Raw genomic sequence first — 24,955 nt, forward strand, 5'->3', positions numbered from 1 at the left:
ATATAGTCTTTCTCAACATCAAATAGACGTACTAAATAAGGGACTGTCGTTTGTTCCTTATTCAAAATACGATGCGTTTGCTACTAGACAAGGTTTATATAAGTTCTTTAGAGAACTAAAATTACGGTTATTTTTTGGCATGTCTCAAGAGGATAAGGAGGAGAATAAGAGCTTACCCCGCACAGGGGTTAAATCCCGGTGGTCCCCTCCAGGAAATCCGGACCCCTCTATTCTGGCTTTTCAAAAATTAGTACTCCACGAATTAGAACGCATGGAAACAATCAGGATGCCTCATAGATACAATTGTACGCTAGACCAACAACTTTGTATTCAACAATTAGCGAATAACGATCAAATAGTTATAGTACGAGCTAACAAAGGAGGTTCCACAGTGGTTTTAGACAAACAGAAATATATAGATGAAGGCTTACGCCAGCTAACACAGGAAGAGTTTTATGATTGTTTGAGTTATGACCCTACGGAACAGCTAAAGGATCTGATCACTAAATATGTGGGGAGGGGTGTGATGGATGGCACTTTTTCAGTGCAAGAACAACGGTTTCTTTGTCACCCTAACCCCAAAATTCCTTACATATATTTCGTTCCGAAAGTTCATAAATCCACAGTGGACCCTCCAGGACGCCCGATAGTATGTACTAGGGATTCAGTATTAGAGCCCCTCTCTAGACTAATAGATGTATTCCTCCAACCATGGGTTACTAAAGCGGAGTCTTATGTTAGGGACTCCACAGATTTTATACATACTTTAGAAGTAATTAAAGATCAAGGCCTGGTGGAGGAATCCACCCTATTGGTAGGCTTGGACGTAGTAGCCCTATATACCAATTTGCCCCAGGAAGGGGTCATTGAGGTAGCAGGATCTGTTCTGGAACGATGTAACATCTCCAAAGAAAAGAAAGTGGCGTTATGCCAACTTTTAACGTGGGTAGTTAGGTTTAATTACTTTCAATTTGAAAAGCAGTACTATCTTCAAAAAAGAGGCATAGCCATGAGGGCTTCAGTAGCCCCCTCATTGGCCTGCCTCTATATGACTGAATTTGAAGAGAAATTTGTTTATCCGTCACCATGGCATACTAATATTATGCTATGGCGCCGTTACATAGACGATGTGATAATGTTTTGGAGGGGATCCGAGGAAGATCTAGCAATATTCATAAGAGAATTAAATGAAGCTGACCCATGTGTTAAATTTACTGCTCGAACTTCACGAGAAACATTGGAATTTTTAGACATAAAAATTAATAAAAAGGATTTCAATAACTTATCTACCTCGATCTATAGGAAGAATACCGATAGGAATACTCTGTTACATTACTCGAGTTTCCATCACATAGCCCTAAAGAAGGGAGTCCCCGTTGGTCAGTATCTAAGGTTACGTAGATTATGTTCCTCTTTGGAGGAATTCAAAACTCAGGCATATGAGATGACGGAGAGATTTCTCCAACGGGGGTACCCCCTATTTGTTTTAAAACGGGCATACAAACGTGCCCGATATGCTCAAAGGGACTGGCTGTTTATACCAAAAAAGAAGAAGATAATAAAGCCTATAGCATGTGTTTTACCTTTTTCTCAAAGGGCACCGCTAATTGGTCATATAATTCATAAATTTTGGCATGTTTTGGGTATTCACCCAGTTTTTAAAGATCATCCGAAAATGGCTTACAGCCGTAAATCTAATTTGGGAGAACTCCTAAACGTCCTAAGGCAACGAAATATGGGGGTCATCACTCCGCTTGTGGTAATTGTGTTTATTGTAAATATGCCTTGGTTACGAATAAAGTAAAAATTCCAGGTATTCAAAAATATTATTATCTTCACTCGATTACGAATTGTAATAGTGAGCAGATTGTATATTGCATAATATGTCCATGTAGTAAATACTACATAGGCCACACTAAGAGGAAATTGAAAATCAGATTAGCTGAACACATCAGTAATATCAGGAACTTGAGGAGTGATGCCCCCCTGGTTGCCCATTGGATCGAATGTCAACATGCAATAGAGGATATCAGATGCATGGCATTATTACAGATTCCTGTGTTGGATCGGGGAGGCAACATAAGTGAAATCCTTTTTAATATAGAACAGCGTTTTATTTTTCAATGGAGAACAGTAACACCCTGGGATTAAACCTGGAGGTGGAATGGATTTGAGGCACATACGTCAGAGAGAGGAGTGGCTTGCTGCTAGTATTTATATCTGGTTTAGCTAGTCATAGAGATGTTTGTATCGTCATTTCCTGCCAGCCTAGAGGCGGAAATTAGCCCGATGGGTAAGTTGCCGAAGTAATTTAGATGTGGGAAAAGATGAATTAAATGTGGATTAAATATTTGTATATATGAAAAATTGGACATGTAATGATATATGAGAATGACAAAGGAAGTATATATATCTTTCATGTAGGATGTTGATTACGGTTCTCCTGAAGAAGCTAAGTGCGAAATGCGGTCTCGCATAGAGAACCGAGTGAACTGAGAGAATTGACTGGGAGAAACTGTTAAGCTAAAGAACCACAATTGCTTGCAGTCGTTGGGAATCCTTATTATCAATGACTTAATGATGGAAGATGGAAGATTACGTTAAAAGGTTTTTTTTGCTAGTGTCATATATTTTTGGTTGCTATTTTCTCCAACGCTCAACGCCGATGAACTAAATTACTATCACAGTCAAGGAGACAACTGACTGTTTGAAGAGTTTTGAAATAGTAATGAAAGGACGTTGAACAATTATATAGCATGAACGTTTTAATGCGCTATATATGATAAAGAAAGCTAAAGGACATATATGATTGTTATTGAAATAGGAAGAGCCAACGTTGCTAGTAATACTGGGGGTGTATTTATGTATTTAATAGTGTTATGTGGGTAATATATGTTTGTTTGTATATATTAAAAAGCATTTATAACAAGAGATATTGAGATATTGGAATATCATTTAACAGTGAGTACAGGTTATAGTAAATAGGAGAGATACCAATGCCAGAAATGATATTCAGTGCTGATGAGTCAGGGAAACTGAATCAAATCTCTGTAAACCTAGAAGATATAATAGGGCAATCTGACAAATTGAAGAGTAGCAAATCTCCTGGACTGGATGCTATATATCCCAAAGTACTGGTAGAATTGAAAAATGAACTTGCAGAGCTACTGCTAGTAATATGTAATTTATCTTTAAAATGGTACCAGAAGACTGGAGGGTGGCCAATATAATGCCAATTTTAAAAAAGGTTCAAGAATTGATCCAGGAAATTAAAGACCAGTGAGCCTGATGTTGGTGCTGGGAAAAAGTGAAGATACATACCTGTAGCAAGTATTCTCCAAGGACAGCAGGCTGATTGTTCTCACGATTGGGTCAACGCCTGCAGCGGCCCAAGAGACTGAGAAATTTTTTGCAAGTAAAATATCAAAAAAATATCTGAAGAACGCTCCATCGCGTGGGCATAGCACACCACGCCTGCGCGAACGGCTTCCTGCCCGCGGTACAAGCGTAACTCCCTCAGTTTAATAAAAAGCAAACCAGAGACTAAAACAACTCCAAAAGGGAGGGAGGAGGCTGGGTTTGTGAGAACAATCAGCCTGCTGTCCTCGGAGAATACCTGCTACAGGTATGTATCTTCACTTTCTCTGGGGACAAGCAGGCTGCTTGTTCTCATAATTGGGGTATCCCTAGCCCCCAGGCTCACTCAAAACAATGAACATTGGTCAATTGGGCCTCGCAACAGCGAGGACATAACTGAGATTGAGCTGAAAAGAAACACAACTAAGTGAGAGTGCAGCCTGGAACAAAACAGAAATGGGCCTAGGAGGGTGGAGTTGGATTCTAAACCCCGAATAGATTATGCAGCACCGACTGCCCAAACCGACTGTCGCGCCGGGTATCCTACTGAAGGCAGTAGTGAGATGTGAATGTGTGGACTGATGACCATGTTGCAGCCTTGCAAATCTCTTCAACAGAAGCTGACTTCAAGTGAACCACTGACGCAGCCATGGCTCTGACATTATGAGCCGTGACATGCCCCTCTAGAGTCAGCCCAGCTTGGGCATAAGTGAAGGATATGCAATCCACCAGCCAATTAGAGATTGTGCGTTTTCCGATGGCGACTCCCCTCCTGTTGGGATCAAAAGAAACAAACATTTGGGTGGACTGTCTGTAGGGCTTTGTCCGCTCCACGTAAAAGGCCAATGCTCTCTTACAGTCCAAGTTGTGCAACTTGTCTTCACTAGGGCGGGTATGAGGACGGGTAAAAAAATGTTGGCAAGACAATTGACTGGACCTCCGACACCACCTTCGGCAAGAACTTAGGGTGAGTGCGGAGGACTACTCTGATATGATGAAATTTGATATAAGGTGCATGCACTACGAGAGCTTGGAGCTCACTGACTCTACGAGCTGAAGTAACAGCCATCAAGAAACGACCTTCCAGGTCAAGTACTTCAGATGGCAGGAATTCAGTGGCTCAAAAGGAGCTTTCATCAGCTGGGTGAGAACGACGTTGAGATCCCATGACACTGGTGGAGGTTTGACAGGGGGCTTTGACAAAAGCAAACCTCTCATGAGTCGGACAACTAAAGGCTGTCCAGAGATAGGCTTACCCTCTACACGGTCATGATAAGCCCTAATTGCACTAAGGTGAACTCTTACTGAGTTGGTCTTGAGACCAGACTCTGATAAGTGTAGAAGTTATTCAAGCAGGGTCCGTGTAGGACAAGAAAAAGGATCTAGGGCCTTGCTGTCACACCAGACAGCAAACCTCCTCCGTTTAAAAGAACAACACTTTTTCGTGGAATCTTTCCTGGAAGCAAGCAAGACTCAGGAAACACCCTCTGAAAGACCTAAAAAGGCAACTGCTAAGCTCTCAACATCCAGGCCATGAGAGCCAGAGACTGGAGGTTAGGATGTAGAAGTGACCCCTCGTTCTGGGTGATGAGGGTCGGAAAACACTCCAATCTTCACAGTTCTTCGGAGAACAACTCCAGAAGAAGAGGGAACCAGGTCTGACGAGGCCATAAAGGAGCAATCAGGATCATTGTTCCCCGGTCTTGCTTGAGTTTCAGCAAAGTCTTCCCTACTAGAGGTATGGGAGGATACGCATACAGAACGCCTGTCCCCCAATGCAGGAGAAAGGCATCTGACGCTAGTCTGTCATGGGCCTAAAATCTGGAACAGAACTGAGGGACTTTGTGATTGATCTGAGTGGCAAAAAGATCCACCGAGGGGGTGCCCCACGCTCGGAAGATCTTGTGGGCAATGCCCATGTTTAGCGACCACTTGTGAGGTTGCATAATCCTGCTCAACCTGTCAGCCACACTGTTGTTTACGCCTGCCAGATACATGGCTTGGAGAAACATGCTGTGAAGGCAAATCCCAAAGCTACATCCGAACAGCTTCCTGACACAGAGGGCGAGATCCGGTGCCCCCCTGCTTGTTGGTGTAGTACATAGCAACCTGATTGTCTGTCTGAATCAATATGATGTGGTGGACAGCCTGTCTCTGAAAGCCTTTAGAGCGTTCCAGATTGCTCGTAATTCCAGGAGGTTGATCTGAAGACCCTTTTCCTGAGAGGACCAGGCTCCTTGAGTGTGAAGTCCATCTACATGAGCTCCCCACCTGAGGAGGGATGCATCCGTCATCAAAACCTTTTGTGGTTGAGGGTTTTGGAATGGACGTCCCAAGGTCAAATTGGATCAAACGGCCCACCACTGAAAGGAACTGCAAAAGTCGGTGGAGAGATGGATCACATCCTCTAGATCCCCTGTGGCCTGGCACCATTGGGAAGCTAGAGTCCATTGAGCTGATCTCATATGTAGGCGTGCCATGAGAGTCACATGAACTGTGGAAGCCATGTGTCCCAAGAGTCTCAACATCTGCCGAGCTGTGATCGTTTGAGACGCTCAAGCCATGGACACTAGGGCCAGGAGATTGTCTGCCCTTGTCTGGGGAAGATAAGCTTGAGACAGCCGAGTGTCCAACAGAGCTCCAATGAACTCCAATTTTCGAACCGAGACAAGATGGGATAATTGATCACGAACCCCAATAGTTCCAGCACCCGAATAGTCATCCACATGGACTGTAGAGCGCCTGCCTCCGAGGTGCTCTTCACCAACCAATCGTAAAGATAAGGGAACACATGCACTCCCAGTCTGCGTAGCGATGCTGCGCAGTACACAGTACTGAAAGTGCCAAATTCCCAACCGAAATCGAAGATACTTCCTGTGAGCTGGGAGTATCGAGATGTGGGTATAGGCATCCTTTAAGTCCAGAGAGCATAGCCAATCATTTTCTTGAATCATGGGAAGAAGGGTGCCGAGGGAAACCATCCTGAACTTTTCTCGGACTAGGAATTTGTTCAGGGCCCTTATATCTAGGTTGGGAAACATCCCCCTGTTTTCTTTTGCATAAGGAAGTACCTGGAATAGAATCCCAGCCCTTCTTCCCCTGGTGGAACGGGTTTGACCGCATTGGCCATTAGAAGGGTGGAGAGTTCCTCTGCAAGTACCTGCTTGTGCTGGGAGCTGTAAGAATAAGCTCCTGGTGGGCAATTTGGAGGTTTGGATTCCAGATTGAGGGTGAATCCTGACCGGACTATTTGAAGAACCCACCAATCGGAGTTTAAGAGAGGCCACCTTTGGTGAAAAAATATCAATCTCCCTCCGACCGGCAAGTCGTCCAGCATGGACACTTTTTCTGAGGCTATGCTGCACTGGAGCCAGTCAAAAGCCGTCCCTTGCTTTTGCTGGGGAGCCACAGGGGCCTTAGTCGCACGTCGTTGACGGGAACAAGCGCGCTGGGACTGAGCCTGGACAGGCTGCCGAGAAGCAGGAGTGTACCTACGCCTATTGTAGGAATAGGGAGCACTCCTCTTCCCTCCAAAAAACCTGCTAGATGAGAAGGCGGTAGCAGAAGACGCCTGGCGGGACAGAGAATCCATAGCATCATGGTGCTTCTTGATCTGTTCGACCATGTCCTCTACTTTTTTGCCAAAAAGGTTATCCCCCCGGCAAGGAACATCCGCCATTCGCTGTTGGGTCTTAAGATCCAGGTCAGAGACACGCAGCCATGAGAGTCTGCGCATCACAATGGAGAAGGGTAGTTAGTAGGGGTCCGTGCTAGGACCGCTGCTTTTTAATATATTTATAAATGATTTAGAGATGGGAGTAACTAGCGAGGTAATTAAATTTGCTGATGACACAAAGTTATGCAAAGTCGTTAACTCGCGACAGGATTGTGAAAATTACAGAAGGACCTTACGAGACTGGGAAACTGGGCGGCTAAATGGCAGATGACGTTTAATGTGAGCAAGTGCAAGGTGATGCATGTGGGAAAAAAGAACCCGAATTATAGCTACGTCATGCAAGGTTCCACGTTAGGAGGTACGGACCAAGAAAGGGATCTGGGTATCGTCGTCGATAATAAACTGAAACCTTCTGCTCAGTGTGTTGCTGCGGCTACAAAAGCGAATAGAATATTGGGTATTATTAGGAAAGGTATGGAAAACAGGTGTGAGGATGTTATAATGCTGTTGTATCGCTCCATGGTGCGACCGCACCTTGAGTATTGTGTTCAATTCTAATCGCTGCATCTCAAAAAAGATATAGTAGAATTGGAAAAGGTGTAGCGAAGGGCGACTAAAATGACAGCGGGGATGGGACGACTTCCCTATGAAGAAAGACTAAGGAAGCTAGGGCTTTTCAGCCTGGAGAAGAGACGGCTGAGGGGAGACATGATAGAGGTATATAAAATAATGAGTGCAGTGGAACAGGTGGATGTGAAGCGTCTGTTCACGCTTTCCAAAAATACTAGAACTAGAGGGCATGCGATGAAACTACAGTGTAGTACATTTAAAACAAATCAGAGAAAAGTTTTCTTCACCCAAAGCATAATTAAACTCTGGAATTCGTTGCTGGAGAACGTGGTGAAGGTGGTTAGCTTGGCAGAGTTTAAAAAGGGGTTAGACGGTTTCCTAAAGAACAAGTCCATAAACCACTCCTAAATGACTTGGGAAAAATCCACAATTCCAGGAATAACATGTATAGAATATCTGTACGTTTGGGATGCTCGCCAGGTGCCCTTGGCCTGGATTGGCCGCTGTCATGGACAGGATGCTGGGCTCGATGGACCCTTGGTCTTTTCTCAGGGTGGCATTACTTATGTACTATACCTTGAGCAGCTACTCGGGATGCTACATCAAAAGTGTCGTAAGTACCCCTGGCCAGGAATTTACGATACGCCTTCTGCTGCCTGACCACCTGGTGAAAAGGTTCGGCGAGCTCCGGAGGAAGTGCTTCCACCAAACTGGACAGTTGCCTCACCAAGTTCCGCAAGTGGATGCTCGTGTAGAGCTGGTATGTTTGAATCTTGACTGCAAGCATAGCGGCTTGATACATCTTTCTCCCAAAAGAATCCTAGACTCTCTGCCTAGGGGCGCCGAGGCCTAGTCCCTAGCACACTTGGCTCTTCTAAGAGCAGAATCCACCACCATGGAATCGTGAGGCAGTTGAGACTTCACCATTACAGGCTCTCCATGGACTCTGTACGGGGACTCAGCTTTCTTGGGGAACACTGGATTAGAGAGAGGGAACGACCAGTTTCGCATAAGAACTTACCTGAGTGTGTTATGCAAGGGAGCCGTTGCAACCTCTGTATGTGGAGAAGGATAATCCAAGACCTCGAGCATCTTGGCCCTGGGCTCATCCGCAATCTCCATAGGGAAGGGAATGTCCTTAGACATTTCCCGAACAAAAGAGGAAAAATAAAGACTCTCAGGTGGAGACAACCTTCTTTCAATTGGCAGAGTAGGATCAGAGGGGACCCCATATGACTCTTCTTCAGAAAAGTATCTGGGATCCTTCTCTTCCTCCCACGAGCGCTCATCATCGGTAACGGACAAAAGCTCTCTAAGAGCAGCCCGAACCCGAGCTTGTCTCGACGTCAAGGAACGATGTCGAGAAGTAGACCCCAACCTGGACTGTGGTGAAGCTTCCTCCGCCGACATCGAGGGAGAATCAACCCAGGTGGCGGCCAACGCCGAAGACGGGGACCTCACCACAGGTGAAGGACCAGATGCCGCTTCCACAGTCGGTGCAGAAGGCGCAAGCACCCCTGGCACCGAAGTAGACTGGTGCAGCAGTCCCACCAGAAGTTCTGGAAGAAGGGCCCCGATACACTCGTCGAGAGCTTACATCGGAAAAGGCTGAGGGGCCGGTGCAGGAGCCGGTGGCAGAATCTGAGTGGGCTCGAGAGCCGGAACCAGGCTGCCAGAAGACCGACGCATCGGCACCTCCTGTAAAGAGAGTGAGCGGTCCTCCCGGTGCCGACACTTCTCGGGTGCCAAATCCCTCAGCTCCCCGGAGCTCTCGGTACCGTGCATGGAAGGAGAACAATGACAGTGCTTCTTAGCCTTCTCTCGACACCCGTCATCGAGACTCCTTGGTACCGAAGAGGAGGACGTGGAATCCTCACGCCTCCTCGGGGACGGGTCCGACGAAGGTCTTAACTCAGCTGGTATGGGTGTGGGGGAAGCTAATGGAAGGAGAATGGTTTTATTTTTTGTTACATTTGTACCCCACGCTTTCCCACTCATGGCAGGCTCAATGCGGCTTACATGGGGCAATGGAGGGTTAAGTGACTTGCCCAGAGTCACAAGGAGCTGCCTGTGCCTGAAGTGGGAGTTGAACTCAGTTCCTCAGGACCAAGGTCCACCACCCTAACCACTAGGCCACTCCTCCACAGAACAGAAGCCAGGGATTGATTAGGCAGATGGGAAGGAGTCCTAGAGGAGAGAGAAGCAGTTGCAGGCTGAAAACCCTTGGGTAAGAGAGGTCCCTAAAGTACTGAAGCAGGCTGAAATCCCTTGGGTGTGAGGAAGTCCCAAAAGTATCTGCAGGCTGAAAATCCTTGGGTAAGAGGAGTCCCTACAGTATTGAACTCTCCTGAAAGTAAAGAGAGTAGAAGGTAGAAACTGCTGCTTTGTGATTTAACTGTGAGGATGAACTGAAAGAACTGCTTCTATTTGGACTTGAACTACTGTTTATTGTGCACTGGATAAAGATCCCAGACTGGAGCTGACTGTGAGCCTGTATTGAATCCTGATATGTGCTGATAGCCTAATGCTTAAAGGGGACTATTTGCCACACACTTTCAGGTGGCTTATATGTGCTTAAGATTGAAGGTGAATGCTGCTGTTGGAACTGTGTATCAGGTGTACTAGAAACCTGCATGGATTAAAGTCTTTAAGATTGAAGTTGCGGGTGGACCTTTATTTCTTGACTGTACCAGGAGCCTGTGGCTGGAGGAGACTGTTCTATCCTTGGTTGCATCTAGAGGTACCTGGTTACAATATGCATCCTTTGAAAGAAAGATAAAGATGGAAAATAGCATAAAGATATTTAAATAGTTACATGGTATAAATGCACAGGAGGCAGGCCTCCTTCAATTCAAAGGAAGCTTGGGATCGAGGAGTCACAGGATGAACATGAATGAGGATCGACTTTGGAGCCATAGATAGATAGATAGATAGATAGATAGATAATCTCAAGAAAGCATGAGATAAGCACAGAAAATTTCAAACATTATTATTATTTTTTTTTTTACTGGAACAATTTTATCCTGTCGTATTATGTAATTTTCTAGTAACTTTGTTAGCCACATTGAGTCCGCATAAGCTGGGAAAATGTGGGATACAAATGAACCAAATAAATAATAAATAAAGGGAGAGGAAGGGATTATAGAAATTAGTAATTGATATGGATGGGCAGACTGTTTCTACATAGTAAACTATGCTCATATTCATCAAATCTATGCAGTTTCGCTATCAGTACATATATGTGTGTGTGTGCACATATGTAGTGTGCAGAGCATACATTCGTCATCAGTGTGCAGTTTCTGTTTTAACTTCTCCATCTTCTTCTCATCTCTCAAGAGGGTTTTATCCTTCTTCAAGGTCCCCGTCACCTCTTCCTTCTTCTCCTCTAATATTTCTCGCACAAGCGAATACTCATCATAATTTGTGATACCTGGAATGAAATATTCCAATTTACAAGCAACTCAATCCCATCAACACAATTCTTTAAACGCTACCTCCCTTTCTACTACCCCAGGCCAGCCTTACGCTATTCTACAGCAGATCAGTCCAAGGTGACTCAACCCTTCCCTCCATTGCTTTTGCCATAGATTGGACCTAGACAAGCAACACCCCCCCCCCCCCTCCAACCCCCACTGGTCAATATTCAGCCAGGGGCAGCGAGCATTCTTTTTATCACCCTGACTGCTGCTGCTGTTACTCAGATATTCATTGTCAGGCTATGTCCAGGTCAGCAGCGAAACCCTACAGATATGCAGGGGCAGCCAATATTCAGTGTTGTACCCACAGAGCTAATTGGGCAAAGCTGGGAATGCTGGCACCAGCACCGACTCTGCTCAGACAGTGCCTCAGCAGTCAAAGGGCCTGGATAAGTCCCTCCTGTGGTGTTCAGCATGATTTAACTAGGAAGGAGTCTTTTGAATATTAGGCCTGCTGTGTTTGCCCCAGGCCAGTCCAAGACTTCCTCCACCTCTCACCTACCTCCCCAGCTATTCCTTTTCACATGCTGGTCCAAGATTGCCCCCCTTTCCCCCCCATGCTTCCACTCCAGGCTGGCCCAGGATGCCCTCTCCCTGTCACACTGCTCCTGCCACATGTCAGCTCAGTATCACCAACCCCACTTTGCCTGTCACAGGCTGGCTCAAAACATTCTTTCCCTTCTTGGACCCACCTGCTTCCCTCATTGTCTAGCACTGGCACAGGCACCTTCTCTCTTTCCCACTGTTTTTCCCTTCATTCTAAGATGCCCTCATTCATCACCCCCAACCCAGGCATCTCCTCCCCTTACACTGCTCCCAACAAATGCCAACCTGAAAGTCCCCCACCCTCCTTCAGTTCTACTGTCAAAATCCAGCCCTAGATGCCCTACTTTCCTCCCTCCTTCATCATTCCCGACACTAATGGGTTCCTCATTCTCCTTTCTCCTTCACCTCTCCCACCAAAGGTCAAATATAGACTGGCTTCCAATTTCATATACACTCCTTTATCTATTTTGAGGCAGCCAAGTTCAGGATTTCTTATACAGTAGAGTCTTGGTTAACCAACCTTTGGTTATCCAACCTCCACATTAACTGATAGTAGGTTCACCAGGCTCTGCCCACTCTCTCCTGCCACCCCACCAAACCTCCATCCAAAGTGACTCCTACCCACCCACCCTCCAAAATAAGGGGAGGCATGGGAACACAGGAGCTGCATCTGTTTGGGAGGGTAGGCGAGGCAGTAGGCACTTTGAGGGGGAGGGGGGTTTCATGAAGTGCGGCAGGAGGGAGAAAATGCAAGTCTGGGATTATCTGACTTTTCAGTTATCTGACAGTGGTTCAGTTTTGTTTACGTCACAAAATCAAGACTCCCGTGCTTATCCTGAGTCACACAGCCACTAGATTTTCCAAGCTCCATTACCTATCCTGGCACAGATTGTCATAAGCATGTCGCAGACAGTTTTGGAGTCATCCACCATGACGGTTTTCACAGTTCCATCCAACATACGGATTTTCAAGGGTCTCTGCTTCTTCTTGTACTCCAGCGTGTCCTGAAAGTAATGAAAAGAAAGAGAAAAGGGGAAAGTTTCCATCTGTAATGACAGTAGTTCCACACTGAGAGACCAAGAGATCAGTAGCTTTGTTCACTCTCAAGAGTTCAAGAGTGCAGGAGTAACCAAATGGTTAGTGCAGTGGGCTGAGATCCTGGGGAACTGGGTTCAAAATTCCCACTGCAGCTCCTTAACCCTCCACTGCCTCAGGTACAAAAGACTGTGAGCCCACTACAAAGTACCTGTATATAATAGTAACATAGTAGATGACGGAAGAAAAAGACCTGCACAGTCCATCCAGTCTGCCCAAGAAGATAAATTCATATGTGCTACTTTTTTATTTGTACTGTCCTCGTCAGGGCACAGACCGTATAAGTCTGGCCAGCCCTATCCCTGCCTCCCAACCACGCCTCCCACCACCAGCTCTGGCACAGACCATATAAGTCTGCCCAGCACTATCCTCGCCTCCCAACTACCAGTCCCGCCTCCCACCACCAGCTCTGGCACAGACCGTATAAGTCTGCCCAGCACTATCCCTGCCTCCCACCACCGGCTTCTGGCACAGACCGTATAAGTCTGCCCAGCACTATCCCCGCCGCCCAAATGTGTACAGCACTGTGTACATCTAGTAGAGCTATAGAAATGATCATGGCCAGCTTAACCATTGGACCAGGTGAGGCTCTGGCTCAGGGCGCCTGCGACTAAGGGTGCCAAAATACCCAGCCTCTGACCTCATCTGGTCTATAGGTTAAGCCTTTCCTCCACCCCCCACCACCCAGCATTCTGGCCAGATCCGTCCCCTTCTTTCTTACTACTTATTTCTATAGCGCTACTAGACGTACAAAGGGCTGTACACTTGAACATGAAGAGACAGTCCCTGCTCAACAGAGCTTACAATCTAATTAGGACAAACAGGACAAACAAGAGATAAGGGAATATTAAAGTGAGGATGATAAAATAAGGGTTCTGAACAAGTGAACAAGGGTTAGGGGTTAAAAGCAGCATCAAAAAGGTGGGCTTTTAGTTAGATTTCTTCCCTCACCTCTCTCACTCCCCTAGGGTCCTGCCATGTCCTGTTCCCTCTGATGCAATTTCCTGTGGATGGGACATGGCAGAGGGAAGAAACAGAGGCAGGCTGAAGGCAGCCTGTCATGCTGCTGCTTCTGGTAGATGACAAACTTTACTGGATTGCAGGGGAGTGAGCTAGGTGAGAGAGTAGTGCTAGACCTGCGGAGAGGTGGACAGAGAGACCGGATGGGGGGGGGGGGGAGGGATAGAGATGCTGAACCCATGGGGGGGGGGGGGGGGAGAGGGGGCAACAATGCAATGAAGGAGCACCACCAAGGCAAGTTGGCTCAAGGCACTACGATCCCTTGAGCCAGCCCTGGAAATGATTAGTAGTAGTAATAGATCTGTTAGTTCCCTACGAACCCTCCCGTGTGCCATATTACTACTCGTTATCACAAGGCCAGAGACAGTGTGTGATGCACCAGCTCAGGAAGGCAATGTCAAGTAATTCAGATTTCTATATATTCATCCAGACATGTTTTAGGTTCAGTTTTCCTCTCTGACTTGTGATATTTCAGTCCAGCCATGGCTTTACCTTATCTCTTCCAAAGAATAGTACCTTGAAGTACGCCTCTAAAGAAACTAGATTACGTAAATCTTCTGTTGATAACTCTCCCCCCCCCCCCCAACACCTTCACTTTACGCACCAACTGGAATAAATTTAGGAAAATGGAGACATGTTGGAGACATTCAAAAAATATCAGATGATAAGGAATCCTTGAACATTAGATATGTAGACTACAAATGTGCTGTTTTGGCAAAAAGTTCTTTTTAACAGACTAAGATTAAAATTGCTTTACATAGACATGTTAACTTTTTCAGACAGTGAAATGTCTTACCAAAGGATATAAAATTTGTGTGCCTCATCCCAAGCTGCTCTAATGATGTCATTTCTTTCTTCTCTAATAAGGTCCTTGGGAATATGGACAACTCCTTGGAATGTACTAACCTTCTATTCAACCATCTCAATTTTGGGAGCACTTTGAACAGGTTGGGGAGGAAATTACTACTAGTCTGAAATCTCTTAGGCCTATAGCAGCTATCCAAGATCTGGACTCCTCTTTTGTATTCAAGACACCTCTTGGCTGATCTAGCTTCAGCTTTGGCTTTCATGTTAATGTCTCCATATCTACCAGTTCAATGCCTGAATCCCTTAAAATGGTTAATAAACATCTATTTATTGAAGAGATTCACTACTGTATCACTTCCTGTGCTGATGGTTGCAGTTGTCCGGGTCATGCCACATCTGAATAAGTGGCTTTTTTCACAGTTTCACTTACTCAGATGCAGAAGAACCGGACAACCACAATAAATTTATTTATTTATTGCATTTGTATCCCACATTTTCCCACCATATGGCAGGTTCAATGTGGCTTACATAATCATGACATCAACTGTGGAAGACTAAAATCACAACAAATGCTGTCTTAAATCAACTGGATGATTTTATCAACCAATCTGGTTACCTTGGATCTATTTGACTTTGGGCTCAGAAAAGCACATTGAAATAAAACCTTTCTACTGTCCACTCTTGATTTATTTATTGGGATTTATCAATTGCCTTCATGAAGAGATTCACCCAAGGTGGTGTATAAGAGATACAGTTTACATAAAACTTACAATTTTGTTAACAGCAAAACAATAGTAAAATGACCAAACATAAATACAATCAATGAGGTAAACTTGGAAACAGCAAACTGAAACCCAATACTGAGTATCAGAAATAGGCACATTTAACAGCCCTTTAAAACAACAGCAGAAATATGATAAAATGTCAGTACAGCACAAACAGTACCATTAATAAACATGAAAGACCATTCAAATAACATATATGTAATGTGATTGTTGTTGTATTATATTGTAAGCCACATTGAGCCTGCAAATAGGTGGGAAAATGTGGGATACAAGTGCAGCAATGTATAACCTTTCTACAGCAATGGGACTTCGACCTCCCAAACGTAACCAAAACCCATATAGAATGGCATGTGCTTGATCTCCTCACATACAGGATTGCAGAAACACACAACTACTACTACTACTACTACTACTTGACATTTCTAAAGCGCTACTAGGGTTACACAGCGCTGCACAATTTAACATAGAAGGACAGGCCCTGCTCAAAGGAGCTTACAATCTAAAGGACAAATGTACAGTCAGTCAAATAGGGGCAGTCTAGATTTCCTGAAAGGTATAAAGGTTAGGTGCCGAAAGCAACATTGAAGAGGTGGGCTTTGAGCAAGGATTTGAAGATGGGTAGGGAGGGGGTTTGGCGTAAGGGCTCAGGAAGTTTATTCCAAGCATAGGGTGAGGCGAGGCAGAGTGAGCGGAGCCTGGAGTTGGCGGTGGTGGAGAAGGGTACTGAGAGGAGGGATTTGTCCTGTGAGCGGAGGTTACGGTTGGGAACGTAAGGGGAAATGAGGGTAGAGAGGTAATGAGGGGCTGCAGACTGAGTGCATTTGTAGGTAAGAAGGAGAAGCTTGAACTGTATGCGGTATCTGATCGGAAGCCAGTGAAGTGACCTGAGAAGAGGGGTGATATGAGTATATCGGTTCAGGCGGAATATAAGATGTGCAGCAGAGTTCTGAACAGATTGAAGGGGGGATAGATGGCTAAGTGGGAGGCCAGTAAGGAGTAGGTTGCAGTAGTCAAGGCGAGAGGTAATGAGAGCGTGGACGAGAGTAAGGGTGGTGTGCTCAGACAGGAAAGGGCGAATTTTGCTGATGTTAAAGAGAAAGAAGCGACAGGTCTTGGCTATCTGCTGGATATGCGCAGAGAAGGAGAGGGAGGAGTCGAAGATGACTCCGAGGTTGCGGGCAACACAACTTCAAGCTAGAGAATGTTAACTGGGAAGAAGTGATCTGGTCTTCAAAATTAACCCTCACTGTCAACTGGATGGAAAATACACCCAGACATCCAACAGAAACAAGATCCCACGAAACACGGGGAAAGACAGATAACGAGCTTTAATGGTCCAAGCTCTACAATGACCAATGGTCTCCAAACTCAAATTTCATCAACTTCCTGTCGGAATGGGAGACCATACTGGATGAAATATAACAGATAAGAATGAAAACAATTGCCAAACCAAAGACTACACCATGGTTTAACAACAAACTTGGGAAACTAAAAAGAGCCTGCAGGAAACAAGAACGAAGATGGCAGAAAAACAAATCAGACAACAACAAAACAGTATGGAGAAAGACGATAAAGGAATACAAGTCTAAAATAAGACAATACAAATTCCAATATTACAAAGAGCAAATTGGACCAGACTACAGCAACACCAGAAAACTATATGGGCTGGTTAATGGTCTTTTAAACACCTGACCACTGTCCACAAGAAATGACAACCCCCCCCCCCCCCCCCACTCCCACCCCACACACACGAGCTAGCAAGATACTTCAAAACCAAAATAATCACCCTTAGAAGAGAATTCAAAAACAATGAAACAGCAATGGAACCCTTCGTCGAAAAACTAAACTACCACAACAGCACCATTGCAGCCGACAGATTGTGGTCCTCTTTCAACGCACCCCAACTAAAGGAGGTCTGTCACGACAACCAGATTCTCCACAGCATATTGCTCAATGAACATCTGCCCTAATTATTTAATGAAAGGAGCCTCGACCTGCTTCTTCAAACAATTCATAACCTACATGACGATACTATCAATGGGTCGTTATCCAACAGAAAAAGGAAACATAATACTAACCCTGCACAGTGGCCGGTGTCGAGGCAGGTGGAGACCTACTCAATGCATGTCCACTCCTAGTGTCGGACCTGGGTCTCGCAGTTATGGAGACTGATACTGGTGCAAGCGTCGATGCTGATACAAACACTGACGATTCGGACTAGGCTTCAAAAATTTTGTCTTTGTTAGCCTCTCTGAATAGCCGGGTTCTTTTCTGCATATGCAGACAAACAATACAGCTGGCTGGGGAATGTTCTGACCCAAACACTGAAGACACCAAGAATGGGTGCCTTTGCCAGAGATGGACCTATTGCACCGGGCACAGTGCTTAAAGCCACTGGAAACCTTTGATGACGTGGAAGGGAAAACAGTCATGGCAAATCAACAGCTCGATGGTGACTGAAAAAAGTGGTCAAAAACCAGAAAAAAATTGAGGGACAAATGCCCAACCAGAGCTCAGCCATAAGAGGGCCAACCGAGTGTGCCAAAAATAAAAGGAAACTTAGTGGAGAAAAACTGAACTAAAACAAAGGAAGGGAGAGGAACATTTCTGAAGGAAAATAAAGCAAAAATCAGGAGAAAACACCACAGGGACGTCACCAAAAAGCTCAAAAAATCAACTTGCGCACCAGACACAGAGGCACGTGTTCTCTCCTCAAGGCGGATGAAGAGAGACTGTTGGTCCCGCATTCTCATGGTAAGTAGGAAGGCACTCAGGCTATCACTTGAAAAGCACTCCACACCAGGTGACATCACCCACATGTGAGAATATGGCCTTCTTTATGCAGTTTATCCCAATGCACTTTGTAACTACTACTCCATAGATTTTATCACTGTGCTGTAACCAAGTCACTCTGTCAGGTCATCCCAGTTTTCTTGAAAGCCAGTGCAGTAGTACCTCCACTCTCTGCTCACTAGCCAGTATGCTTCTCTCGCTCAACCTCTAGTTTCATCTAACTGAACAAACACTAAAGTCCTGTTTCTTTTTTCTTTGCTGGATTCAGTCTATCCCTAGTTTTCTTGACAATTCCTCCTGTGCCACTCATTTGTCCTCACTTGTCACTTCATGCTTAGACTATTGTAACGACTCCCTTGCTAGCCTTCCTAAAGCTTCACTTTCTTGACTACACACCCATAGATCTGACCACGTTTCTCCCCTTCTTGCACACTATCACTGGCTTCCAATTTTCTACAGTATTCAATTCAATCTTCTTATCCTGGCTTTTAAGGCTCTTCATTTTAGCTCTCCTACCTATCTTAATACTCTTATCTCTCCCTACATTCCTTCTCGTTCTCTCTGTTCCCTTTCCACCTCATTTTTCTATCCCCCCCAGTTCATCTTTCTTGTTTAGAATCTACCTGCCACTCTGCTTTCTTTTACTTAGTCCTCTCTCTATGGAGAAGTAGCCTAATGGTTAGTGCAACTGGCTTTGAGTCTGGCAACCTAGGTTTCACTCCCACTGCAGCTCCTTGTGACCTAGGGCAAGTCATTTAACCCTCCATTGCCCCAGGTACAAAAACAGATTATGAGCTCTCTAGAGACAGAAAAAGTACCTGCATATAATGTGTACAGCACTGCATACATCTAGTAGCACTATAAAAATGATCGGTAGCAGTAATGGCTTTAGCCCTCTGCTCTGAACCTTTCCTTTCATTACCCCCCTCCGGCAATCTTGGCTCAGAGCTACAGCCTACCTAATTTTTATTTTTGTTAACTTAGTTTAAAAGAATTACTTACTATTTTTCTCTCTCTCTCTCAACTTCATTTCTTCATAATTTGTACTTCCTTTCCTGATGTTTTTTTTTAACTGGTTATTGTGCCCAGGGAAAAAAATTCTTAACTCACATTGCCTCCACACCCCCCCCCCCCCCCCCCAATTGTTGGACCTTTGCTTGCTTCCTTCCATTTTCATATTATTTAAAAAAAAGTTAACATACATTTGAAATTTCTATTTTTATTTAATTTAAAATGTATAAGCCGTACAATCTACAATTCTTAGTGAGATATAATTGCAAATATACAGGTAACATATAAAACACATATTAAAACACACAAAAACCATTATATCCAAAATAACAGAATCTGACTAAATTCATTACGCCTTAGTAAGGCTGCTCAATGTGAGTTTTTATTTATTTATAGCATTTGTATCCCACATTATCCCACCTTTTTGCAGGCTCAATGTGGCCTTCAATTCATCATGGATGCTGAGCATAGAAAAGAATTTACATTTGGTTTTACAACAGGTATTGGTGCATGGTGGAGAGATACATGGTAATGGAAGTAGAAAAGAATAGACATTTGTGTTAGCAGAGGTTTTGTGTGTATGATGGTGAGATACTTGATAGTGTTAAAGTTATGGGCATTAGGTACATGATAGTGAGAGCAAAAGGCATTAGAGAACGTTCCTGGATCTCTTAAAGAATGTAGTGTTACGCGTGTTGTCCATTGTGATATATTTTGTCGAAGAGATAGGTTTTCAGGAGTTTGCGGAAATTGGTCATTTCGTAGACCGTTTTTAGATTTCGTGGCAGTGTGTTCCAGAGCTGTGTGCTTCTATAAGAGAAGGTTCATGCATGTGTTGATTTGTATTCCACGCCTTTACAATTGGGAGGGTGAAGGTTGAGGAATGTGCGGGAGGACTTTTTTGCATTTCTGGGTGGTAGTTCTATTAGGTCTGACATGTAGGATGGGCGTCGCCATGGATGATTTTATGGACCAAGGTACAGAGTTTGAACGTGATACGTTCTTTGAGTTTCAAACAGATTTCCTCTAAACATTCCTCCCTGAAACTTCAAATCGTGGCCCCTTACACTTTGTTATTCTACATAAATTTTCCACTTTTCATAATTTCTGAAAGTCTGCCAAACATTTGCATATTTATGACATCTCCCCAACCTCCTTCCCTTTTTTCCTCAATCAAATACAATTTTCGATATCTTACGCCTCTCTTTATGTTTAAACAGTTTTTATTATCATTTCAGCATATTAATTCCAAACAGTACATTTTACTTGACACATTTCCCAACTGAATTATGCTGCATAAATCACACACATTACTGAACAGTATTCAAAACTTTTTAACATTTTTCTCCCCCGTCCTAGTTCCCTCTACCCCCTTAATTGTCTATGAGTTTTAATGGTTGAACACGTTTATTAGCATTTAGCATATTTATCATACACTGCTTCTTACTAGGCTAAATCATCAACAGCTTATGCTCTATAAGCCAAATCAATTCTGATCAAGTTCTTTACACTTGCCATTTCCCCCCCTCCCTTTCTCCTCAGCCTCTCCCTCCCCGCCTCCCCTCCCATCCCCTTGGTATTCATTCATCCAACTAGCCTACATGTTCAGTGCTCTTTTAGTATCTCCTATATTCCCTTATCCCCTCCGGGCTTGGTTCTGATAGCCCGGGGGGTCCCTCCCTCCCCTTCCCTGCATGTCAACCTTATATGTAGGGCTGTTTTGTAGGGGGATTCACTCCCCATGTCAGGGTCACAGCAAATTAAGAAGCAGACTTCGTCCTTGCGGGTTTAGTTCTTGTATGTAATGATCCCAGATCTTTACAAAACTTTTCTTCCGTTTCGGTGATCCCTTTGCTTCCCTGGCTTCCCAAGTGGCCAACTCGTGCACTTGGTTTCTCCAATGCCAGTAAGCCGGAGGGTCTGGTGAAGTCCAATTTTGTAAAATAGTTTTTCTGGCCACCAAACATACTTTGCGACACCATGTTCTATCTCCCCCAGTCTGCGCTTGGAATGCTGTTTGTGTATCTAGTACATAATGATCCCAGGTGCCATCCACGGGCTTCTTTACTATAAGAGACATAAATCTCTGGATCTCTCCCCAAAAAGCTTTCACTCTTGGACATCCCCAAAAGGCATGGTATAGAGTGTGGGGCATGTGATCACATTTAACACATTTCTCCGCTGCTGTGCCGCCTATGTGTCCCCGTTGCCGTCCAGACATGTAGGCCCTCACCACCACTCTAAATCCACATTCTCTAAGTCTCTCATCTATAGTGAGGGTCGGGATATGTGCCAGTGTTGTCCCAATGTCCCATCCCGCTAGAGTGGTTCCCGATTCTTTTTCCCACTTTTGTATGACATAGTTTAAGTTGTGTGGTGGAGTTCGTTTCTGCAGCATTTTATATATGATTGATACTGTCACCCCCGTCGCCTCCATGAGTTGGAAGAATGTCCGTACTTTACCCCCTATTTTCCTCTGTAAATCTGATTGGTGTAGGGCTAAGATGTAGTGTTTAGCTTGGGCATAAGCGAATCGGTCTCCCCATGTAGCCCCAATCTGTGCCTGCAGTTGCTCAAACGGGATAATTGTCGCTCCAGCTCCTAATAAATGCTCCACTCTTATAATTCCTAGTTGTCCCCATCTGAAAAATACCGAATTATTTTGACCTGGTTCAAAATTCGGGTTCCCTCTCAATGATAAGAGCTCTGATGTTGTGGCACTCCCTCCCAACTTTTTAATCATCACCCTCCATGCTGCCTTCAACGGTTGAAGCAATAAACAGCGTCTGAGGTGAGCCGGGAGCCGGTCCTGTTTCAGATGCAGCAAAGTGACCATGTCATAAGGGGCGAAATATTCTTCTTCTACGTCTAGCGGTGTAAATAAGTTAGTCTGGCCAACCCAGTCTCCTATATGCCTTAATAGACATGCCTGATTATATCCGGCCAGATTTGGCAATCCTAGGCCTCTATGACCCCATCCTCCCACTAATAACGGAGTTTGCATTTTGGGTTTCTTTTGTGCCCAGCAAAACCTACTCATTACCCTCTGGACTCTCGTCAGATCTCTCTTCAATACTCTCACGGGGAGCGTCTGCATGAGGTATAACCATCTCGGGAGTATTACCATTCTAATTAGATTTATCCTGCCTCTCAGCGTCATTGGGAGACCTTCCCATTTCTCTAACTGGCGTTTAGTCTCATCCACCATGATGTTGATGTTAATCTCATATAAGTTCTCTAAGTCCATGGTCAATCTGATTCCTAAATATTTAAATTGTTTATCTGCCCATCTCAAGGGAAAATCCTGATTCCATAATTGCTTAACTGTTTGCGATGAAGCCAGCGCTTCAGATTTTGCTAAATTCAGCTTAAGGCCTGCATAGTCTCCATATTCTTTTAGAATTTCCATTAACGCCGAGAGGGATGCCCGCGGTTCCGTGATCATAACTAATAGGTCATCCGCAAAGGCCGCTATTTTGAATACTGAACGCCCCATTTGTATCCCCTTTACTAACGGGTTCTCTATTATCTCTCGAATCAATGGATCAAGAGTCAAGACAAATAGCATCGGGGATAAGGGGCACCCCTGACGAGTTCCCCGTTGTATTAAGAACTCCTCTGATTCCACCCCATTGACTCTTATTTTTGCCTTCGGCCTATGATATAGGGTCCGTACTGCCGCCAAAAACCTGCCGTTAAACCCATATTTTTCCAGCGTCGCGAACAGGAACGCCCAGTGTACTCTATCAAAAGCCTTTTCGGCATCAAAACTGATAAGTAGAGACTGGGCGCCCCTGCGCCTCCGCATTTCCAAGGCCGCTATGATTTTCCTGAGGTTTTTAGCTATTACCCTGCCTTCTACGAAGCCCACTTGTGCCTCATGTATTAACCTTGGCAGTACTCTTTTTATCCGGTTAGCCATTATTTTTGCCAACAATTTAAAATCCACATTCAGAAGAGAAATCGGACGATATGACTCCGGATTTAATAAGTCTCTCCCCGGTTTTGGTAGCACCACTATTTGCGCCAAAGCCAATCCATCCGGCGATTGCTCCATATCTATCATTTTATTAAAATAATTGGTCAACGTTGGGGCAATGCTGTCTCCTAATATTTTATAAAATTCTATTCTTAGCCCATCTGGGCCTGGTGCTTTTTGCCGTTTTCCTTGTGCTATCCCCAGTAACACTTCCTCCACTTCAACTGGCTTGTTCATTTTGTCTCTATCTTGCTGACTAATAGATGGTAAGTTTAAATTGTCTAAATACATAGACTCTGGCAATCCTTGCTCTTCCGGCTTTGCGTAGAGTTTACTATAGAATGCGGCGAAAGTTTGGCAGATTTGCTCAGCCTTAGTCTCTATCTTTCCCTGCCCTCCCCGTATTTGGAGTATTTGTCTCTTACTGCCTCTTGGATTAGCCAGTCTAGCCATCAGACGCCCTGCCTTATTGCCGAACCTGTGTAGCTGATATTTGTAGTACAGCTGAGATTTAAATGCCCGCTGGTGTAACAACATGTTGAGTGCCGTTTGTGTTTCTAAGAGTTTGCTACGGTGGGCGTCTGTTTGTCTCTGTCCATATGCTTTCCGGGCTTGACAGACCAATGCACTCAAACGCAAAATTTCCCTGTTTCGGGCCTTCTTCAGATGGTGATAGTAACTAATTATTTCCCCACGTAGTACTGCCTTTGCTGCATCCCAAAACAAAACCGGGTCTCCTGTATGTTGTGTGTTCAGAGCCATATAATCTTCCCATCGTTCCTTTAATTTCTCTCTGAATGTCCTATCATTGAACAACTCTAGTGGGAACTGCCAAGAGCCGCCCCCAGATCCCGTGTCTCCCATGTTCCACTCTATATACACCCATGCATGGTCTGATATCGTGTAAGGCCCTATATTTACTTCTCTGATCCCTCCAAACATGGCTTCTGATGTGAGTATGTAGTCTATTCTAGCTTGAGATGTATGCGCCCGTGCATGGTGGGTGTAATCCCGCTCACCCGGATGTAGGACTCTCCACGTATCTACTAAGTCCATCATCTGTCCTAGTCGCTTCAGGCCCTTATTGGACGCCGTGTTATCACTCCTCTGCCCCCTAGAGCTGTCTATTGAGGGATCCCACACCGTGTTAAAGTCTCCCCCCACTAGTGTATGAGTTTTAGAGTGTTGGAGAAGATGGGCTATTACTTGGTTGTAAAATTGCTTGTCATATTGATTTGGTGCATAGAGGTTACAAATTAGGATCTTTTGACCCGCCATCTCCACCTCCACCAACACATATCTGCCCTTTGGATCTCCTTTGAGAAGTCGGACTGCCGCTGCTACCCCTTTCCTAATTAGCACCGCCACTCCTCCTTTCTTCCCCTGTGCTGCTGCTGAAATACATTCCTCCACCCACCATGTCTTTAACTTAGTGTGTTCTTCTTGGCTAAGGTGTGTTTCTTGTAGCAAAGCGATGTCTATTTTATGTCTCTGCAAATGCTGCAATATTTTTGTTCTTTTAATCGGTGAGTTGATACCTCCCACATTCCAGGTGACACATCTAACCATAATCTATAGATGAATTGTATCGTGTCTGCCTCGCTACTAAATCAACTTCTCCTTGCAGAAGGGCATCCCAGCCTATGCCCCTCCGTTCCTGACATCGTTCATGATTCACCCCTTGCCCTTGATCTTTCTTTTTCCCCCATACATTGGTTGACCGCCTACCCCCTCTAATTCCCCCCTTGCCCTCTTTTCCCCCCCCCCCCCCCTTTGCCTGTTTCCTCCCTCTTCCCATCTCATTCCCCATTCCCCCAGACTTGTGTCCCTCAGGAAGGGA

The 24,955-nt window shown here is 44.8% G+C and overlaps 1 protein-coding gene across 2 annotated transcripts in view; it reads right to left on the minus strand.

Annotated features, from left to right (window-relative positions):
* The window catches only part of TLN1 (talin 1), a 407,659-nt gene that overhangs the window by 251,578 nt on the left and 131,126 nt on the right, over positions 1–24,955 (minus strand). For both annotated transcript variants that reach the window (XM_030192770.1, XM_030192769.1), the window contains exons 5-6: positions 12,500–12,629; positions 10,881–11,033 (exon numbers count right to left, since the gene is read on the minus strand). In XM_030192770.1, coding sequence (XP_030048630.1) covers positions 10,881–11,033; positions 12,500–12,629 — 283 coding nt within the window. The remainder of the gene's footprint in view (positions 1–10,880; positions 11,034–12,499; positions 12,630–24,955) is intronic.

This window comes from Microcaecilia unicolor, chromosome 2 (genome assembly GCF_901765095.1).
Source record: "Microcaecilia unicolor chromosome 2, aMicUni1.1, whole genome shotgun sequence".
In the NCBI taxonomy this organism is placed as follows: Eukaryota; Metazoa; Chordata; class Amphibia; order Gymnophiona; family Siphonopidae; genus Microcaecilia; species Microcaecilia unicolor.